Genomic DNA, 20,840 nt, shown 5'->3' on the forward strand with positions numbered 1-20,840 from the left:
AAAAATTATGGGCCCAGTTTTTGAGATCTAAATGAAGTTCGAAAATCGCCGTTAGGGGCGCTTGTGATGATTGGGATACTAGAAATACACAGCTTCTTATGGCAAGAATAACTATTTTGTTATAAATTATAGAGCCAAGTTAATATTTGGGATATTTTTACCAGAGTTAGCTTTTAGAAACGTGGTTTTTCTAATTGAGCAATGTGCGTGGCTAAAATTGTGAATACAAAACCTTAAATTTGAGTTTGAAAAGTTAGTTAGGTTATATTAGATGCCGGTTTAATATATCCTTTTCCTAAGTTGATATTATAAAAATGTTTTATTATGTGGTTCTTTTTAGTGCATACACGACCGAAGAAACATATAAGCTGCTAAAATAAATCTTCCCTAGAACTGTTGTACAAAAAAGATAGAAGTTCCAGCAACAAATTTATCACCAGTTCAACCTTTGATTTGATGTAAACAGTAATTGTTTCTTGATGAGAAATGCGAATGAAATAGTTTATGGTGTGATTGTGTTAGTGTTTTATTAATAGTTTTGTTGATGCAGTTTAAAGGTTCATAGTTTTTCATTAAAACATTTGAAATTGACATGTTTACATGCAGTTTAGTGTGATACCATTTTAATAAACATTAAAATCTTTCGAACTAGTAGTGGTTTTATGGCGATTGACAGATTGAATAACGAAAATTAAGAGTATTTTATCAGGAATAACTTAATCATAAATGGAAACTGAAGACGAACGTTACCATTGCACCCTTTGATCGGTGTTATCTATTCCATAACTTTTTATAGCTGAAACTAGAGAGTAGGTATATTGAGCTGAAACGTTTCCTGTGTTCAATAGCGTTTTTTCTAGCGTTGAATTGTAAGTTTTAATGTCATTAGCAAAGTTTTGCAAATTGTCACTGTTTCGTAGACAATTAAATTCAAGATATATTATATTCAATGTCACCTAATAATTGTAAAGGTTTTTCTATTGATATTCACTTTATTAATATAAGGTAGGTTTGTAAATAAAATATTAATGAATAAATAATGTACTCAGTTTATTTCAAAAGCACAAAAATACAGAGTTGTGAATATGTATATACGCTGACTTATTTCATCATATAAATATTTATTTAGCAATATTAATACATTACAACTTTTGTTTCTATTAACTAATTCCACTAAATTTAATAAATAAAATATACAATATATAAATTTAATATACAATTTAGCACTTAGATATTAAATATCTATATGTACTATGCCAAAAAATAAAACAGGAACATCATATTATATCAAGAACACAAAAAATTACAATTTAAAAAAAATGCATTCTAAAAAAATACCTAGCTACAATATACCTACATATTAATTTAAAGAGCTTATTCATATTCATAAAAACTATTCTAAATGGTTTATATACACAATCAAAAGTATCAACCACAATACAATAATTTTCAAATTATTTCTTATTATTCCTCAATGAAAAAGCGTCTTGCGACGGCTAGTCAAAAATCTAAATAATTTTTATAATAAATTTACAATCTGACATATGAAACTATTTTTCAAATTTGTGAACATAGTAACTCTACTGTCTGTAACATCAACTGGCACATTAGTAATATCACGAAGAATTTCATTCTCATTCTCAAAGTTAGGTTCTGAAGTTTGATTTTCAACATGATTAATAGGCAGACCTTTTACTTTTTTTGAATTAGAAACTTTTTCAGTTGCTTCACTCCTTACACATGGTGGTTTCCTCTTTCTTTTATTACTAGAGAAATATGAAGGCAGGTTAGGAAAAATTCTTGGAATTGAACCCTCCTTTAATAATGGTCTACCCCGCTCAATTCTACTGATAGTTCCGTCAGTTAATTTGATCTCATAATGAGTCAAAATATCTTCATCTAGAAAATGTAGTTCACAAACAGCATCTTTGCTGCTAAGTGTCTTGTCTGATCTGGGTATCGCCTTTTGCCACTGCTGTAGCAAGCTAGGATCCTAATAAAAGATATATAATTGTTAAATAAAATAAAAAAAAAACATTTTTCACTATTAAAGCTGTTATTTTGAGAATACGATCTTGAAGTATAAATATTTAATATTCACTTTCAATAGCACTGTTCAAACTGTGGTTAATATAGGTACATGTCAACAGGTAATTTTAGCACCTAGTAAGTATTAAATTATTTTAATTTTATAACAAGGCCTCCTAGGTTATGTTATACACATGTTGATTTTAGGCTATATTTCCTATTAATTTGGTTTATAATTTAATCTGTACACTGACAGTATATAATTTTAATGTTTTTCTTAACATCTATCCATAATTTTTATAAATAAATAGTCATACTACTTACATTAGGAGCTTTGAAAAGGCTTGGGTTTCTTTCACCCCGTTCTTTATTTGCCTTGTTTTTATTGGGATTCCCACTTGTACAGCCAGGTACAAAGCAATTTCTACCACGACTCATTGTTGTACTGCTAAAAATTCAGTAAATTAACTATAAATTTTATTAAAAACACAATTAAATCGTATACTAACAATGAAAATGTAGTATCCCAGTCGATCGCAGTGCCTCTGCTGTCAAACCGAGGAAGCTGCTTAAAAGTGGGGACAGAAATTTCAAATTTGCCCATTGCCGATAAATCTCCTTTTTTAAGCCCTCCATATTCAATATTTGTGAAAAAGAGAATAGACATTTTACGCATTTCTCTTACTCTAGAGTGCTCTAGACGCTCATAAGGCAGAAAAAGATGCAAAATGCAGAGTTGTCTTTTCTGCAATTCACTTGCTGCCATCTATTGAGGATGATCTACAAAAGAAATGTATAGATTTCTTTTTATTTTATCTTGAAAGGAAAACTGTAAAAGTGTAAAAAGTTTGGTTATGTTTAACCGGGAAGCTGCGTGCTTGTTTTGATTTTGTTTTTAATACTTAAGTTATTTTTATAATATTATAACACTTTTTAAATACCTACATACAATGGCAGGGCCCACCAAAAAACCTCGAAAACCTACGGAACCCCAATCCGATGATAAATCTATGAGCGACGAGAGCGAATCTGGCACTTACCAGGGCCAACAGGCAAATATTTTAATTTGTATTATTAAAAACACAATAATGTTACTATATTGATTTTAGGAAGTTCAAGCAACATTCGAAGGAAGGAATCCAGAAGGTCAAGACTTTCACGGAATAAAGCAGTTATTGTTACAACTGTTTTTAAAGGCTCATATTGACTTGTCTCAAATGTCTGATATGTTGATATCTCAAACAGGAATTGGATCTGTATTAAAACAGGTATAAATAATCTGTTTCAAGCATTAGACAGTTTTTATCATTTATGTTATTAATATTTAAGAGTTATGATGATGATGAAGATGAAGATGATAACATGGATTTATCAGAAGATTCAAATGTTTTTGGTATTACTAGTGTAATAAACCTTACTTCACATAGAGAAACACCTTGTGTTCAGCAGTTTTTTACACTTTTAGAGGATTTAACAAAGCAACATGCCAATAAAGGTGTTCAAGATAATATTACTAAAGTATTGCAAAGCAAAAAACTAGGTTTGACCATACGAGTAAAATAGTACTTTTAACAAAACTGATAATTTTTGTTTATAGGATTTTTGATAAATGAACGGTTTGTTAATATACCAGCAAAAATTTCTGCAGCGATGTTAAATTCTCTGCTTGATGAAATGGAAAGAATTAAGAAAAAGAACAGTTCATATGATTTTGATTATCTAATTATAATATGTAAAACTTGTAAATCTAAAGGAGGGAATGGTAAGTGTAAATTTTTAAATATGCAAAAAGTGTAGGCAAGTACTTTTAAAAGAATATATCTTTAAAACAAATTGCAAACAATCCATACCTTCTATAAATAGGTAGGTATAAAGTATACTGGGTGGTGCATCCCTTACTTTAGTACCCCCATTAATTTTACAGCAAAGTCGCAAATAGGGTTCTTAAAGGTCTGCGAATGCTGAATACACGTGCCAAATTTCAGCAATTTTGGACAAGGTGGTTTTAAGTAATTAAGAAAAACTGCATCCATTTTTAAATTAAAAAGCAACGGATAACGTCAGCAACATTCTAACCAGTTTTAAATTACAAAAATGCATTTCGGGGACACTAAGAATGTCTTTGAATTATAACTTTTTAGGATAATAGTCTCTGACAGCTTTTATTTGGTACCTACGGGGAAATTAAAATAACTTTGGTTGCACATCATAAGAAGACGCGTGGTGTCATTGATGACATGCACCGAAAGTTGTTTTAATTTCCCTTTACTTATATTTTATATGGTACCTACTATTTAAAAAAGCTTAGTTTACCAAGGATTTTCTGGGTCACTCTGTATAATTTCTCTATTTTAACCTCTGGAATAGAGCAATGGATTGTTTATAAGAAATACATTGTGAAAACACATATTTTATTGCAATTTTTTACCCCATCTTGGTGACCCCGCCAATATTTTAACACTATTTGAATATTTCCTTTAGATGATGAAGAAATATATTCTAATGATGAAGAAGAACTATTCACTAAAGCAGCGGATGCAACATTTGATTTTTGTGTAGAAAAAGAAACAGATGTAGGTTTAGGAGGCAAGTGGTTATCAGAAGATAAGCAAATGATCCCTTATAGAAGAGTTGTTATATTTAAGGGCAGTAAGTTTAAAGATCTTGTAAGTCAAATTAGTATATTGGTTCAATAAAAAATATGATAAAACTAAAAGTTAAAATTTTTAATTCAGTTTTTATTAAAAAAAATATTTTACATAATTGGTATTCCTAGTTGTATTTATATTATAACATTTTAATATTATTTAGTATTTATAAAATTATTAAATAAGGCAGTAAATACATCACAGTTCACTAATATAGAGAAAGTCAAGGATTGAAAATTAATTTCGAATGATAACAAATGAATCAAAATACGAATATCACAAGTTATTCCATAATTTTGTGATAAAATTTACTCTTATGTACATTTACATACAGAGTGATTCACTGTAGAATAGACATTTATAGAGAATTGATAATAGTTTCTAAAACTACAGGTGTATGTGTATCTAAGTTATATTAATTTCTATTTGTTTTGATATCTGCAACCCATGTGTGACATTTTTGGCTTTGAAAATAATTTTTAATACTTTTTTGAATATCCCTCGCTTAATCATAATAACTTTTGTTAGTACACATTTATTGTATTTCTTATTTTGTATTAATTATAAGTATATAGAAATTTTAAAACATTTTCCGAAGCACGTCATCAATCACATCGAAATTGACACTAAAGCCTATAAACCTGAGTAAATGAAATTTTAGGAAAAATGTTTAAATTTGTTGACTAAATTAAAATACCAAGCAGCTCTTCATTATACTTTATAGAGCAAATGATTGTAACAGATATTTGATTTAGATTAAAGCTGCAAAAATTAGTTTAAACCGATTTTTATTACCGCCTTGTTGGTCACATTTCGCCATGTTCAGCAATGTCGTCGTGTATTATTTGACAATTATCTTAGTGTCAGTCATTATTTTGTATAATATCGTGTTGTTGAATTTTTGGGAGTAATTCCTCGTTTTTTGCCGTTTTTGATAGTTTTTTTTTCTTAAATTGTACTTCTAAGCACAAAAAGTTCCTTTAAGAACTAAATTTTCAAGATTTTTTACTGCATTTTTTGAAATTGTGGATTAAAAAATATGCCGAAGCCTTTAACAGTCAAAGCAAAGCTCTTGTAGCTTCCCTGATAAAATATTTTGAGCGCGAACGTGACATTTGAACGTGAACGTGGTCCTTTGAAGCGTGAATGTGGTCCTTTATTACACTTGAATGCATCAGAGAAGTAAGATTGATTGGTAAGCACATTATACCACTTTCAAGTTATTTCTACTTATTTCAATTTGTAGCGGGTAGCTGCTGCCTTAAAAAAAAATATATAAAAATTATATACTAAATATATTGTTTGTCACTTTTAAATTAAGATCCATCTCATAAATCCATTACAATCTGGCAGCGCTGTCGCCATTGCTTGTCACTCAAAGTTGATGACGTGCATCGGAAAATGTTTTAAAATTTCTATATATTTTATTTCATAGTACAATACGATAAGAATATACAGCGTCAGAGTTGGCTTGGAAATGAAGATTACATTTGACATATCGTTATCATTATTTTCAGCTTATTCAAGCATTTTCAATTATGGTGTAGCCTTCCTCACATATTTAGATACTATTTGTAGTTCGGCCTATTGTTGGATTGAGCGTACAGTACAGAGTGGATGACATCTATTACCTGGGTCTTTTGTCGTATCCATTCTGTTCCCAGCATATTTCTTTCCATTGAGCGTTATGCGACCTGCAGTTTCCTTATAATGTCGATTTTAAGTGTCCTGGTTTCGCATGCATAGGTCATGACTGGTAGTACACATTGGTAAAAAGTTTTCTTTTTTAGAAGTGGCATTCTAGATTTGAATATGAAAATTGAAAAATATGAATAATACATGAAATTTCATAAGTACTCTATGCTAACTTAATTCTTCTGTTGATTTCTGGTAGTAGAGATCCCGACCTGTGTGTTAGTTGTCCCACATTCCCATATAATTTGACATATAAAATGACAGCGATCTTTATACACATTTCCAAGCCAACTTTGACCCAGCTTTGTTATCATAATATTTTTTTTTCGAAATAATCTTTATTGCTGTTTGACATAAGACAAACTCTTATTCTCTATATTTTTTGGCAATTGTAAAACAAAATATCCCAAGTTCTTTAGTTATCTATAAATATCTAATAAATGGACATCACCCTGTATAAAAACTAAAATAAATCTAGCAATTATATATTTATTAGAGTTCTAACGAAAAAAATTAATGGTTTACCTTTGGTCATTCAGGGGGCTTAAAATTTAAAAAAAAATATTAAAATTTCCTATCTGATATTTTTTACTCCAACCCTTTTTCCCTTTTTACATAATTTCCGGAAATATGATAACGCATATTTTAACAATATTTTCAAAGATATACAGGGTAATTCAAATGTATCTTTACACTAAGAAATTTTTTTTATTAGAATGTTGTACCCATTATTTACATATATAATCAAAATTCCTATTTCAAAAATATGTACCAGATAAGAACCTATGGTAATCGCAAAACAACTTCCGATGCACGTAACAAGCGATGGCGACAGCGCTGCCAGATTGTGATGGATTTATGAGATGATTCTTAATGTAAAATTGACAAACAACATATTTATTATATCATTTTAAAAAGAGTTTTACGTTTTATTTTTAATTTAATAACTAATATTTTAGTGATTAATTGATTTATTTGTTTTATAGCTTATTTTACTTATTACATATTGGCAAAAACTAGTCCATTAAAAAGATTAATAGAAGCGTTATTATGGGTTATTTATTTATTGATGTACATCTTACAACGCCATAAGTGGTAATAACAAGTAAGAGGGCGCTATTAATGCACAAACTAATAGTCACAGAATTTAATAAAAACTAACTTTGAAAGTGGTATAATGTGCTTATCAATCAAACTTACTTTTCTGGCTGCAATCAAGGGTAACAAAGGACCTTTATTGTCACGTTCTCGTAGTTAAAAAAACAGGTAAGCTACAAGCTCTTTGCTTCGACTGTTTAAATTCGTCGGCATACATATTTTCAACACACAATTTCAAGAAATGCAATACAAAAACTCGAAAATTTAGTTCTTAAAAGAACTGTTTGTGCAAATGCAATTTTTAACAAAAAAAATTTGAAAATAGGCAAAAAAGATAATTACTCACAAACATTCAACAACAACACGATATTATACAAAATAATGACTGACATTAGGATAATTGTCAAATAATAAAGGACAACAATTGCTGAACACGCCGCAATGTGACCAACATAGCGATAATAAAATTCATAAACTAATTTTTGGCAGCTTTAATCTAAAATATATGTTACAATCATTTGCTCTATAAAGTAAAATCATACAACAGATTTAAACATTTTTGCCAACATTTCATTTAGTCAGGTTTATAGACTTTAGTGTCATTAGAGAACAACGGCACAGCCTACAAACACGTAAGCGTTTACGTACGCATGCGCATTTGTTATATTTTTACACTTAAAAGATTAAAAGATTCTTTACGTCTACGTATACGTGCCAGCAGTGGCCGATTCGACCGTAGGCCGTTGTTCTCTAATGTCGATATGATTGATAAAGCGCATCCGAAAATATTTTGCGCTTACAATATACAGTGATTTGTTCTGACAATTTTTATATTACATTCTCCACATATTCTTAATGACTCAAATTTGAGAAATTGTAAATTAATGAGATTAATACAGTAACTAATTTTACCTCGCCATGTAGTGTAGTTTAGTCCAAAATTCTCATATTTCATAAAGCCGCTTTTAGATATTATGACATACTATTTTTGGAGTAACAGTTTTATGGCAAATCCACTGAAAATAAAAAATTGCAGACATTATTATAAGTAGGTAGTTATAAGTAGTTTTTTAATGAAAAAAAAATGTAATTCATTCACCCTCTCTGAAAACTCTATCTTCATGAACATATTTTTGAAATGTGCGCTGCCATTGTGTAAGAAAATTGGTGCGAAAATCTCAAATAGGAAATTTAATATGAATCTTTTTTGAAATTGTGGGCCACTTTGTATAACCTGAAAATAGACAGATAGACAGAACGACTATATTCTGTAAAGTAACATGATAATCCAAAGTAGTTTGTTGTTCTGTCCTATTCTGGATTATCCATTCAGGAAGTGTGATACCTATCTATAAATTAGTTGATATAGCCTCCAACGGGAGGATTCCAAGGTTATTAAATTTAAAGTCCCTAGATATATAAAGTACCGCAATTGGTTTGTTCAATGTTATTGGCGCCAAAATGGCGGATTTTTGGGGTATTTCTGGGAAAACTGTAGTGGTAGGACTGTTTAAATGTCACATTTGTCTGAATTTGTCATGTCAAATGTTGAGAAGCTGTCAATTTCAGAATAAAAATATTGCTTAAAATTTTAAATTTCAGCAAAATTTGAGAAAAATAAATAAAGATTGTATAGAAGAACAATTTAACTTGGTGTGGATTCTTATTATTATTAAACCTCTTTTTATTAGTTATTTTAAACCTCACCTAGCTGACATAATCGCGCCAGCTACTGTGATTGGTCAAAAACTACGTCTTTTCCCGTTCATTAACTACATGAAAACTACGTTAATAAACTATGTATTGATATTATGAATAATTTTCCTTTGTATGAGGTGTAATAGAGATAATATGATGTAAATATTATATTTAAAGCCATATTTCTTCTGTTTTCTTAAATACATTATGTGTTTTTAATGCTTCAACTTATTAATTATAACCTCACCTCAAACCTTTGACATTTGAAAGTTACATACATAGGTTACATAAACTACACCCTCTACATAAACTACATGTAATGTAGTTTATGTAGTTTTTAAAAGTAACATGTAGTTTTCTGAACCCTGCTCGTTGGACAATATTACCGGATATCCTCCAAAAAATTGTATCAATAATTAATGCTATCACATATTATATTGTAACAGCTGAGGACCCCAATAATAGCACATAACATGTATGAAGTAAACATTAATTTACAACTAGTAATTTAAATCTTTTATCTATGAAAATGCATACTCGTATTCAAATTGACACTTTAATAAATTTTTGAAGTGAAACTTCTTTACGCGCGCTGGGAAAAAAATTCAAGGCCGTGACACACGAGCTACCGAGATGAGACGTTGTTTTTGTGTGTTTGAATAAACGTTAGCATTTTTAATTGATATCTACCATGACATCTGGAGGTTTGATGTATATTTTACCGGATCAATTTCGATACTGTAAAAGAAATTTTGGTTTAAGGTAGCATTATTTATGCTGAACTAAAGACAGCAGAAGATTGCGAGGCATGGATTTCAGAATTTTCGCGACTAAATTCAGTTGCCTGGATTGTACGGCGAACTTTTACTTTGTACTTTCCATATTGGACAGGCTGTATGGAGGTGACTTTGGGACAAAAATCACGCAGTTTCCAAAGAAGATCGACCATTATTATACAGGGTGGCGCACCTCATTCGCCTCGGTTGATTATACGAAAACGGAAAGATGTAAAAACAATTCTTTTTATGGGTATATGTAGAGAAACAATGTGCATAATTTAAAATTATTAAGTGAACAGGATGTGTTAGAATCCATAAGATCCATACCAAAGTTATTTTTTTTTCGTATGGAACACCCGGTATTTTATTTCATTTTTGGATTCTTGGGCATAAAATAAGGCATTTATTATAAGGGTTTAATATGTTTAGATGTTTTGGTTTTTGAGATATTTAAAGACATTTAAATATGCGTGCTCTAATAAAAAAAGTTTGTCAACACCCTGTACATTACTTTTCAGAGTTTATTCTTGTGGTGACTTTGAAGCCAGAGAAATTAACTTTACGAAAACAATGTATTGCTTTCTTAAATGTATACATGGGTATCAAAAATTGCTGATCTATTTTAAAAATTTATTTTACATAAAAACTTCGTTATTTCTATGTATGACGCAATTGTTGATACCCCTGTATACATTTAAGGAAGCAATCAAATTTTTTAGTAAGGTTTATTTCTCTGGCTAGAATTCTCTGGCACAAGAATTAATTCTGAAAAGTAATGTACAAGGTGTTGACAAACTTTTATATCATAGCATGCATATTTAAGTATCTTTAAATATCTCAAAAACCAAAGCATTTAAACATATTAAGCCCTTATAATAAATGCTTTATTTTATGTTCAAAAATCCAAAAATGAAATAAAATACCTGGTGTTCCATAAGAAAAAATATAACTTTGGTATGGATCTTAGTTCTGACACACCTTGTACATTTAATAATTAATAATGGCGTTTATAACATGTTAGTGTAATCTGCATTGTCCTTAAAACATTTGCATGATGCTGGAAAGAATATGGCAGAACGTACCACGTTTTAGTCACGGTTGGCAAAACACACCAGCGTTTAGTCTCAACCAATGAGAGCGGGAAAAATCACATTATGGACTATATAATGGTACATTTTGCTTAAATGTTCCCCGGCAGAGATAGAACTTTTTTTTATTTTTTTACAGCTGTTTTTATTTTTTCATTTATTTTCGGTATTCATCGATTTCGGCATAATTGGGGACGGGCTACAAGATGACGCGCTTGACGTTTCGAACCGATTCCTCTAAATGGACGAAATCATCAAGATTTTACTCAATTATGGGTCGATTGGAACCAAACTCGGCACGTGGATAGAGGTACCCGAATTGTCCGAGTCCTCAACATTTCAAACTACACTTTTTCAAACATGTCCTTCAAATCCTTCAATTTAATACCTGTTAGTAAGAAGTCTCATTTCAAATATGCAATTACAATGCACACACTTTTTTTAATAATATGGCACAAGTAGGTTAATTGTACTAGAGGTGGGCAAAGACTGAACAAGTCGTTCATTTGAACGAGTATTAAAAATGAATCGTGAGATTCGATTCACTGCTTAGAATACGGTTCGTTCAATTGAATCGTGGCCAGCACGGATCTATAAGATTTGAACGATGAGCCGTAAAAAAGAATCGTGAGAATTAATCGGATCACAATGCGAACATTCGTTTCAGGTGGATGACACTTCTTATGGGAGAACTGGCAATGGTTGAAAACTTGACTACAAGCGATTTTCTAGGAATCTTCCTTACCGATAAATTATTGACAAGAGTGACAGATAAAACCTTGACGTTCTTTCAGTATTACAGTTCATCTCTTTTTCTTTCTAAAGTGTGCGTTGAAAGGAGACAAAAACAATTTTTGGTGACCCATAATTTGTTATTCGAACACCACTTTTCTCCTTGTCGGGTCGTTGACGTTGACTTGTCGCCATTTTATTTCTTTTGTTTACAAGCTGCAGTTTGCTTTGCAAATTTAATACATAAATTATATGATAAATTATTTAGGCAAATATAGGTTTTTGATAAAACTTCTCGAACTAACGTGTAGGTAAGTGTTGATAAATATTTTTTTTTCATCTTAACATGCTCATTGTCATTCTCCTGATTTAGGTGACAGAAAAGGATCATCAAATCAAATTGAATTTTATATTTTTTTATCCCAGGACCGATAGTAAAATATATATTTTATGGATACCTTCCTAAATATCAACGAGATGAGCCATCGGAAGAAAGGGACCATAGTACAAAACAGAAAGGTGGCCTTTTTTCTTTCCACTTAGGATATTGAAATTATATACTGTCGGCACTCGAGAAATATAGATAAACAAAGAACAACAGATATAAATAAGTATCCCAGAGGAAAAGAGAGGCAATACCTGTACTCTCTAGGATATTGAAATTATATAGTGTAGTCGTGTTCGGCACTCTGAGAAATATACATAAACAAAGAACAACAGATATAAACTATCCCAGAGGAAAAGAGAGGCAATACCTGTACTCTCCCTGATATTTGTGAAAGTTACGGCAAAGTATTGTTGTAAATGTCATCTTTTTGATCGACCTGAAAACTTCGAGCAAAAAGATGACACTTTCAACATTACCCTGACAGATATCAGAGACGATACAGGTTTTTCCTCTCGTTTCCCCTGGAATACTTTTAATTTATTATTCTTTGTTTATCTAGATTTCGCAGAGCACTATGAACGAACTCAGCTGGTATGTTTGAAATAATCGTCCAGTTGACTTAAAAATGATGATCGATGACATTTCCCATATAATTTTACTTTCAAAATTATGATATATATCTTCATTTCTAAGCCATTTATGACGCCATTTTTTCAGTTTTGTTATAATTAATTTTGTCTCTTGATCTACTTGTAACATTATTCTTTTAATTTTATTAATTTATTGTGGTGAAATTAATTTCTGTTGTATATTTGATATTGATATTAAACATATTTTTAAAAAATGGTGTATTTTTTGTGTTTTTATGTATGTCATAATTAAAAATAAATGAAGAATTAATTTTTTTTTATTTTTTTAAACTTCCCGCCATGCGTGACAATCTAGTCCGTAGTTCCTACAAGCGAAATTGGGGGCGCTAGTAGCAGTAGACTTGTCAACAGTGTCAAATTTAAACGTCAATTTCACTTTCCAATATTTAGTAAGGCGCTCGCACTTCTTGTGTATGTGTTTTATGATTCGTTTCTACGGCGCGGCGCGGCGCGGCGGCGGCGCACGGTGGTATAGGCATAGAGAGAGAGTCAGGCACCAATATTTAGACTTGAACAAAAGCCATAAACAAACATAATGGGCATAAAATGCAAACGTAAGAAAGTTATTTACAAGAAAAAACACTTATTTATACTGTGCTTAGTACGGGAGTATCTGTAAGGTATTAAATTTTCACGTTAATATTTTTGTTAAAATAATATTACCGACCATAAACCATTAAATGTCGGACTGAAAGACGAAATCGTGTTTTTATGCAACTCCAAATAAAGTGTTGGCCTCTGCTCAAGATGATAAAAAAAACGGCGTCAGCGATGGTTATAAAATGAAGATCGCTGTCATTTCATATGCAAAATTATATGGGGAATGTCATCGATGTTCATTTCCAAGCCAACTGAACGCCATTTTTTTGATCATGCGGTATTTTATACTATTTATTATGATTATTAAATCGGAATTAAAATATGGCCCTAAAAATATTAAATTGGTATTAAGGAGTCTTTAATAAACTCCTATATATGAATTGGATTGATAATTTAATATTATTGGTAAAATAATCAATCCAATTACGCCAGTGTCATAAAGTGTTGAAAAACAAATGAAAGAACTGTATATTTCTTGTTTTGTTCCCATAAGTAATTGTCCGACCAAATTATCGCCGGTAGTGCCAGTTACGATTCTTGTTTTTATGAAACGCAAATTGTGTATGTGGTTCGTTCAAATGAACGAATCGTAGGAGTCGATTCAATATGAGAAATTGAATCGTGTGATTCGATTCACTAAAAAGAATCATAATGCCCATCGCTAAATTATAGCATTTTTATTTTGCTTCTTATCGAAGATACAAAAATAATAAATTAAGGAAAAGGACCAAACTACAATATTTCATGTGTCTTCATCAGTTCCCATCAGTTACCAGGTCTGTGTGAGGTGGATGTTGATCAGCTTTTTGTGTGAAACAATATAATAACATTTCAGATATGACATAACATCTGTTAATAATATAATCAATCATTCTTTGTCAGTCCCAGGTCTGTGTGAGGTAGATGTTGATCAACTTTCTGAAACAATATAATAACATTTCAGATATGACATAACATCTGTTAATAATATAATCAATCATTCCTACTTACGGCGGTACTGTAGCTTACATCGGCTATACTGATTTTTGGACCTAATATTTGTTCTGGATTAATCCACGGTTTAAGTAAGGGATTTTTCTGCCTAATTTTCCACATTTCGTAACCCTCTGCAGCTAGTTTTAGTTGCTTCACAACGTTGGGTGCCAATTTCTGTGTCACTTTATTCACAAGCCATGACGGTAATTTACCTCTAGGATCAGTCTGCGAAATATAACCCAAAAAACAGCCCTCGTTTCTTCTTCTCACCACAAAACCAGTTAAATATGAAACAGCTCTATAGAAACAGAAAATACGTATTAGTATAACTTCTCGACAACAAATTCCGAACAAAAGTGATAAATTAAGAGATTCTTCAATCGTTTTCCGATTTTAGTAGAATTTTTTGTGGTCTATACCGGGTGCGTCTCAAAAGTTACCCCCTATAACTTTTTTATATTTTCACATAAAAAACGAGATTTGGTATGTTAGTATATGACACAAATTAGGATTGATTGACGTATTCAATTGTTTTTTATCACTTCCTGTTTCACCGGAAATGGCTATAACTTTTGATTTTTAAATGGCACCCTCGGTATATTTTTACTTCATTCGATAGAAAATGGCGCTCATATTTTGATTTTTAAATGACACCCTGGGTATTTTTGCTTTGTTCAATAGAAAATAACATTCTGAATAGAAAGACATATCATAGGTTAGGTTGTAACAACTTTAGACATTTTCGCTTACAAAAAATCGTATTTTAAATTTCAATCTAAAGTGCCATGGCTGTGTTAAAAACACTAATTTTTGATCAAGGGGCCTTGGAAAAATAGATTTGATCATCTAATGTTTTCAGTGTCTTGTCCTGGCCGGTTAAAAGATGCCTAAATCGTTTTTTAATGATACCAATTTTTTCAAATGGAACGACGGACGGTGGCTCATTAGCATACCGGGTGCGTTTCAAAAGTGGCTCACCCCCTATAACTTTTATTTATTTTTTCAGATAAAACAACGAGATTTGGTATGTTAGTATAGTACATAAATTAGGATTGATTGACATTCAATTGTTTTCGGTTACTTCCGGTTTCACCGGAAATGACTACAACTTTTTATTTTTAAATGGCACACTCGGTATTTTTTACTTCATTTTATAGAAAATGACACTCTGAATAGAAAGGCATATCCGAGGGGTGTCTCACTTGGGTAAAAAATGTACATGTACTGCCAAAATATCGTTTTACTACCCAGCGACTGCCAATGACTGCGAAGAAGACTGCCTATGACTGCCATGTAATTAATATAGGCGACTGCCGTAAGACTGCCAAGAAAATGTACAGGTAATTCCAATAGTGAGATACCCCTCGGGCATATCATATGTCAACTTTTGACATTTTCGCATATGGTTTATTTGAAATTATAACATGCGGTTCATAACGACAATTTGACTCAAAATACCAACCCAAGTAGGATTTTCACGACTTGCGACCACATGTTTACTAAACACAACGTTGGATTAGTTACAAAAAATAGTTAGCTCCCTACCTTGGGTATTAAAATAAATTTAAACGTTTTTATAACATTGTGCCGACGTTGGACTAGTACTACAGCAAAGTAGAAGCTTCTGCGACGTCGAATAAACGTTGTCTTGTAATCTTTTTTGCTTAAGTGATCTTTAGGTGATTCGGACAACGTAGTTACAACGTTGGACAATATAGAGTTTTCCGACGTCAGTTTCAGGACCTATTCCAACGTTATGCAAACGTCGCGCGTCGTCTGTTTTACTAATTCCAACGTTGTTTAGATTTCCTTATTCTTACGTTGGTAGGACGTCGAGTCACTACCTTTTTGCAACTGTATTGAACCATAACCTTAAATCTTAAATTTTCACTTCATTGTTCTGTTCAGTCAGACAGTTCAGTGCTGTTTTTGTTTTTATAAAAAAAAACTTAATTCAAATAGGACATAAGAAAGGTACATATAAAACTAAATTTAAATATACATCGACATATATATTACCGATAGTTTATCCACTCCCTCGTTTATTTAGATTATAGAGGGCGGCACAAGCTAGACTCTAGGATGACTAAATTAGGCAATCTTGCGACTAGTATACTACCTGTTATGGCCGAACTGCGACTTTATTAGTCCAGTATGCGACTACTCGAACTACTCCATCTTAATCTCCAAAACAACAAAGTGAAAGCTGCCATGTTGTTAAATAAGAAAATGTTTCGTTCCTAAAATAGCAATTCCTGCTTTTTGAATACATTAACTTCAAATATTTGACCCTAAAAAACACGCGGAAACAATTTGTTCGACTGCGAATAAATTATTCTCATTTTACTAAAAAAAAATTCAAGAAAATTTTTAAAACTTCTTTAATTTTAAGGCCCATTAGTATTTTTCAATAAGTAGAAACAATACATTTATCAATAAAGTTGTTTGCGTTTAACTTTTTTGCCTTAGGTAACGAGTCACAGAGTCGGTTAAAGTGTTTCAATAATTATGATCTTCAAACATCTTCCACACTTAAATACTTTTGTTTTGTTTTCCTTCACTGCCACCTGACATATGTCTCTAACTAAATCATAAAAATAATATTTTTACTATAATTATCCCAATTTAGGATAAAACGCGACTTAGACGCCATATTAGTTTTGTATTTCTGTGAATTAGGATTTGGTTTGGTTTAGTACAAACAACGTTGCAGTTTGTACTAAATTAGGCTTCTAGCCAACGTCGGTATCCAACGTCGTTTCGACCCAAAAATTATTCTCCAAACTAGTGCAGACTAGGGTTGGCACGAGGTTGTGCCGACGTTGCGCCCCGACGTTTGGTCGCGTGACACAACGTTTTCCCAACGTCCAAATGCTGCTTGGGAAGTGTGTGGTATCAAATTTTTCGTTAAAAAATGCTTTTTCGAAATATGCTAATGGGCCACCCTCGTTCCATTTTAAAAAATTGAGATATGATTAAAAATACGATGTGGGCATTTTTTAACCGGCCAGGACAAGACATTAAAAACATTAAACGATCAAATCTATTTTTCCAAGGATCCTTGATTAAAAATTAGTGTCTTTAACACAGCCATGGAAGCTCACAGCAAGAAGGACATGATTTATAGATATACAGGTTGTTCCATTTGAAAAAACAAAAAAATATTTTTTTTTTCGTAGAAAATAGACTACGCCACTGTATTCTACGTAAAAAGTTCTATATGAATCGGTTTTCACCTTGCCGATATCATCTACAATAACGGAGATACGGGGGCTGTCCCAAATTGCAAAACTTTCGAAAAACACCCTGTAGCTCAGAAACGAAGAGGGCCATGGAGCACAGGTTTGTGCACAGAGGGCTAAGTGGGTTAGGTTTGTGCAAACCGCATCCTTCTCTATTTACTAATAACGGAAATACCGTATGATTTCAACCCAAAATGGGACACCCTGTACAAGATAATAACAACCAGACCCCCTACCTATACTAGAATATCGAAAAAGGTAATTCACCAGGAAATTACTATTCTGTGCTATGCCGACGACGCCGTATTGGTAGCTGAAAACGAGGACGATCTACAGCGTTTGTTACATCGATTTAACTGCACTGCCAAATCAATTAATATGATTATATCGACCCAGAAAACTACATGCATAACGACATCAAAAGTACCACTAAGATGCAAACTGGAAGTCGAGGGCAATGTTATCCAAAAAGAAAATGAAGTTTAAGTATCTAGGCATCGAAATCTCAGGATATAGTGATGTAGAAGCGGAGGTGCGAGAACGGACAACGAAGGTAAACAGAATAACAGGATGCCTGAATGACACAATATGGCGAAATAAAAACATTGAGGTGGAAACTAAAGCAAGAATTTACAAGGCAACGGCACGACCAATAATGACATACATTACAGAAACTCGACCTGATACGGCGAAAACTAAACACTTACTAGAGACAACCGAAATGAGAGTACTACGCGGAATAGCTGGAAAGACGCTTCTGGACAGGGAAAGAAATGAAAGCATAAGAAGAGCATGCAAGGTGGAAAATGTAAATGAGTGGGTACTCAGCAGAAAGGAAGAATGGAACGAGCATATCAGCAGAATGGACAACAGAAGGATAGTGAGAGTTGCACGCGACAAATTACCGCTAGGTCGCAGAAGCTTAGGACGTCCACGAAAACGATGAAGCGACGACTTGCCAGTCTGGCCGATAGAGACGACGAAACCAAACAGGCGATTCGCCTAGTATGAAGAAGAAGAAGAAGAAATAATTCAAGAATTCAATTGTTTTTTAAACGATCTTTGTCCGGAATTTATTATCATCGAGTTACTTAATTTGTGAATGGGTATAATTTAAGTACCTTATAAATTCTCTCCTTGGACCATAATCTTTATGGTTTACAGAATGGTTTAATATTAGCTTTTCGTCGTTCATATCTAACCACGACCTCTGAAGCACAAAGTCTCTGTTTTTAAGAGGTGACGGGCAAGACACTGAAATTTATAATTTATTTAACAATTTTTTAAGTTCTATTCTAGTTTTATTTCTACTAACGGGCATAATATCCTACATCGTTGTTAGGATTCAGATATCCTATATCTATGGAGGCCATCATATGTTCGTCCCATTCTTTACGATAGTCCGGATCGTGTAACACATCGAACATAGTTTCGGCACTTATTTTATTGAAGACGGAGTGTATTTTTACCATGCGAAAACTGCTGGTAGAAGTCGTTTTTGACCAAACCTGGTAAAAAAATAATTATAATTACTAAAAACAATAGTGCATATTTTAATAGTACAGGGTGGCGCCTCTCACACGACGCAGAGGCTCCATGGAGAACGGTAGTTTATATTGAAATGAAATGTTGGTAGAATATGTAAGTTACTTTAGACCATTTTTTAAAAATATAAAGAATTCTACACGGTGTCCCCTAAAATATATCAATCCTGCGGCAAATTCAAATATATCATTAATTGAATTTCGGATTCTAGGAAAAAAATAAAGGTGAGTTTCATTAAAGAAGCATATGGCTAAAATGTAAGAATTTTGAGATATTTCACATTTCGTGAAAATGAAGAATAAATTTTGCATTTCAATAACAACTATCTAAATTGTGAATTACCCTGTATAGCTTAATATTTAGTTAAAATAACCGTTATATGTTAAATCAAATTAAAATTTGACCCGAAAATCTATACATACAAATATTGAACATTGGTCACATTTAAAAGCAAGTTACTCCTTTATTTTAAATGGAACGCCCAGTATATTATTATATATTCAATTGAGAATTCATATATCTTCAAAATACTATTAAGGTTGCCTACCCTTGAGACAAAGATTTTCCTAGATATTTTCATTTTTATGATTTTGCGACCTAATTTGATAAAATCTAGGTGGCTGTGATATACCCGTTATACCTTTTGTTAATTTCACAAAAATTAAAGGATTTAGAGAAAAATATTCACCGGTAATAAAAAAATACACGTTTAAAACATTTTTTTTACGTGACAAAAATTAGCTAGATGTAACCAAATGCTCAAAATGCTTCCTTTCCTGTTCTCTGCATAAACTCATTTTATTTTCAAAAGATCTTTTAGTGTTAAAAGGCATATATGTGGAGTTCTATTTCGAAAAGCAGCCACAATAATTTCTCTCATGTTGTCGACACTAGTTGGTCGAATTTTGTAAACACTGTCTTTAACATACCCCCATAAAAAATCGAGACTAGATAAATCTGTAGCATTTAAATATTCTAGTAATTGGTGAATGCACACTGCAGTCACCAACTCCTAGAATCAAATCAATTCTCTCTGATGTAGGATAAGTTACCTTTTTCGGCAATTTTCTGAGATTTTTTTTGTTTTAACTTAATTTAGAATCCACTACATTTTTATGGACAGAAAAATGGAAACATACTGAGGCATTTTATTTCTGCCAAAAAAAAGTAGTTCCCCAAATAAAGAGAACACTTTTAGTCATTCTGCTTGCTGCTTTAAAGAGGAATGATCCAGTGTCGACGATTTTAAGGCCGCAATAGATAATCAGTGCTATTGGCAATCTTGCAAGCTACATTCATTACTCTTAGGTCTATCTAAGCCCACCAAATTCAAAAGACCTCGAACTCATTGCTGACATAAGAGATATACAGGTTGTTAATTTGTTTATTACTCGCGGCAAGAGCTTTATGGTTGAAATATGACAACCTCGGCCCGCTCGTCGAGAGACGACGCGACGGGACAAGTGGGCAGCTTAGCCTAGTACACATTTGGAATGTAGGCAGTGTTGACATTCTGTTCCCCAATAAGTAACCGTCCACTTAACAATCTGTATACACTAAACTGAAGAGCGAGGATGTAAACTCTCGTTCATAAATACGCATCATCTCGCGACGGCGGTAAGCAATAATGGAGACGGCAAGCTCGAACACAATCATCTCGTCCCAAAACACATA

The 20,840-nt window shown here is 32.2% G+C and overlaps 3 protein-coding genes and 1 long non-coding RNA gene across 8 annotated transcripts in view; 2 read left to right on the plus strand and 2 right to left on the minus strand.

Moving 5' to 3' along the window:
• The first annotated feature begins 155 nt into the window (after window positions 1-155).
• Window positions 156-1,475, plus strand: LOC115881872. The gene is made up of 2 exons (XR_004050101.1): window positions 156-252; window positions 341-1,475. It is a non-coding gene; the product is annotated as an uncharacterized LOC115881872 (long non-coding RNA).
• A 44-nt stretch (window positions 1,476-1,519) lies between these two features.
• On the minus strand, window positions 1,520-2,710 carry LOC115881901. The gene is made up of 3 exons (XM_030899624.1): window positions 2,538-2,710; window positions 2,353-2,476; window positions 1,520-1,993 (listed from the first exon to the last, which is right to left on the minus strand). Exons 1-3 carry the CDS (start codon window positions 2,702-2,704, stop codon window positions 1,520-1,522), a joined length of 765 nt encoding a protein of 254 aa, XP_030755484.1. The 5' UTR covers window positions 2,705-2,710.
• Window positions 2,711-2,859: 149 nt separating this feature from the next.
• Window positions 2,860-4,744, plus strand: LOC115881870 (protein BCCIP homolog). Its single transcript, XM_030899574.1, has 5 exons — window positions 2,860-3,080; window positions 3,138-3,296; window positions 3,358-3,568; window positions 3,626-3,790; window positions 4,510-4,744. Exons 1-5 carry the CDS (start codon window positions 2,979-2,981, stop codon window positions 4,722-4,724), a joined length of 852 nt encoding a protein of 283 aa, XP_030755434.1. The 5' UTR covers window positions 2,860-2,978; the 3' UTR covers window positions 4,725-4,744.
• Window positions 4,745-14,066: 9,322 nt separating this feature from the next.
• Window positions 14,067-20,840, minus strand: part of LOC115881866 (START domain-containing protein 10-like) — a 34,534-nt gene continuing 27,760 nt past the window's right edge. For 4 of the 5 annotated variants that reach the window (XM_030899567.1, XM_030899568.1, XM_030899569.1 and 1 more), the window contains exons 3-6: window positions 18,937-19,129; window positions 18,743-18,875; window positions 14,395-14,677; window positions 14,067-14,322 (exon numbers count right to left, since the gene is read on the minus strand). In XM_030899567.1, the coding sequence (XP_030755427.1) occupies window positions 14,269-14,322; window positions 14,395-14,677; window positions 18,743-18,875; window positions 18,937-19,129 (663 nt within the window). In that variant the 3' untranslated portion in view covers window positions 14,067-14,268. Of the gene's footprint in view, window positions 14,323-14,390; window positions 14,678-18,742; window positions 18,876-18,936; window positions 19,130-20,840 lie in introns of all 5 variants that reach the window. The other variant, XM_030899570.1, reaches the window with a different exon arrangement.

This window comes from Sitophilus oryzae, unplaced genomic scaffold, assembly GCF_002938485.1.
Source record: "Sitophilus oryzae breed Bouriz unplaced genomic scaffold, Soryzae_2.0 scaffold_1744_pilon_pilon, whole genome shotgun sequence".
NCBI lineage: Eukaryota > Metazoa > Arthropoda > Insecta > Coleoptera > Curculionidae > Sitophilus > Sitophilus oryzae.

Coding starts and splice junctions, on each gene's coding strand:
- LOC115881901 (XM_030899624.1), bottom strand. CDS start 2,704: ATGCGTAAAATGTCTATTCTCTTTTTCACAAATATTGAATATGGAGGG. Junction 2,477..2,537: donor TGGGATACTACATTTTCATT/GTTAGTATACGA, acceptor CTGAATTTTTAG/CAGTACAACAATGAGTCGTG. Junction 1,994..2,352: donor GCCTTTTCAAAGCTCCTAAT/GTAAGTAGTATG, acceptor ATCTTTTATTAG/GATCCTAGCTTGCTACAGCA.
- LOC115881870 (XM_030899574.1), top strand. CDS start 2,979: ATGGCAGGGCCCACCAAAAAACCTCGAAAACCTACGGAACCCCAATCC. Junction 3,297..3,357: donor TTGGATCTGTATTAAAACAG/GTATAAATAATC, acceptor TTAATATTTAAG/AGTTATGATGATGATGAAGA. Junction 3,569..3,625: donor ATTGCAAAGCAAAAAACTAG/GTTTGACCATAC, acceptor TTTTGTTTATAG/GATTTTTGATAAATGAACGG.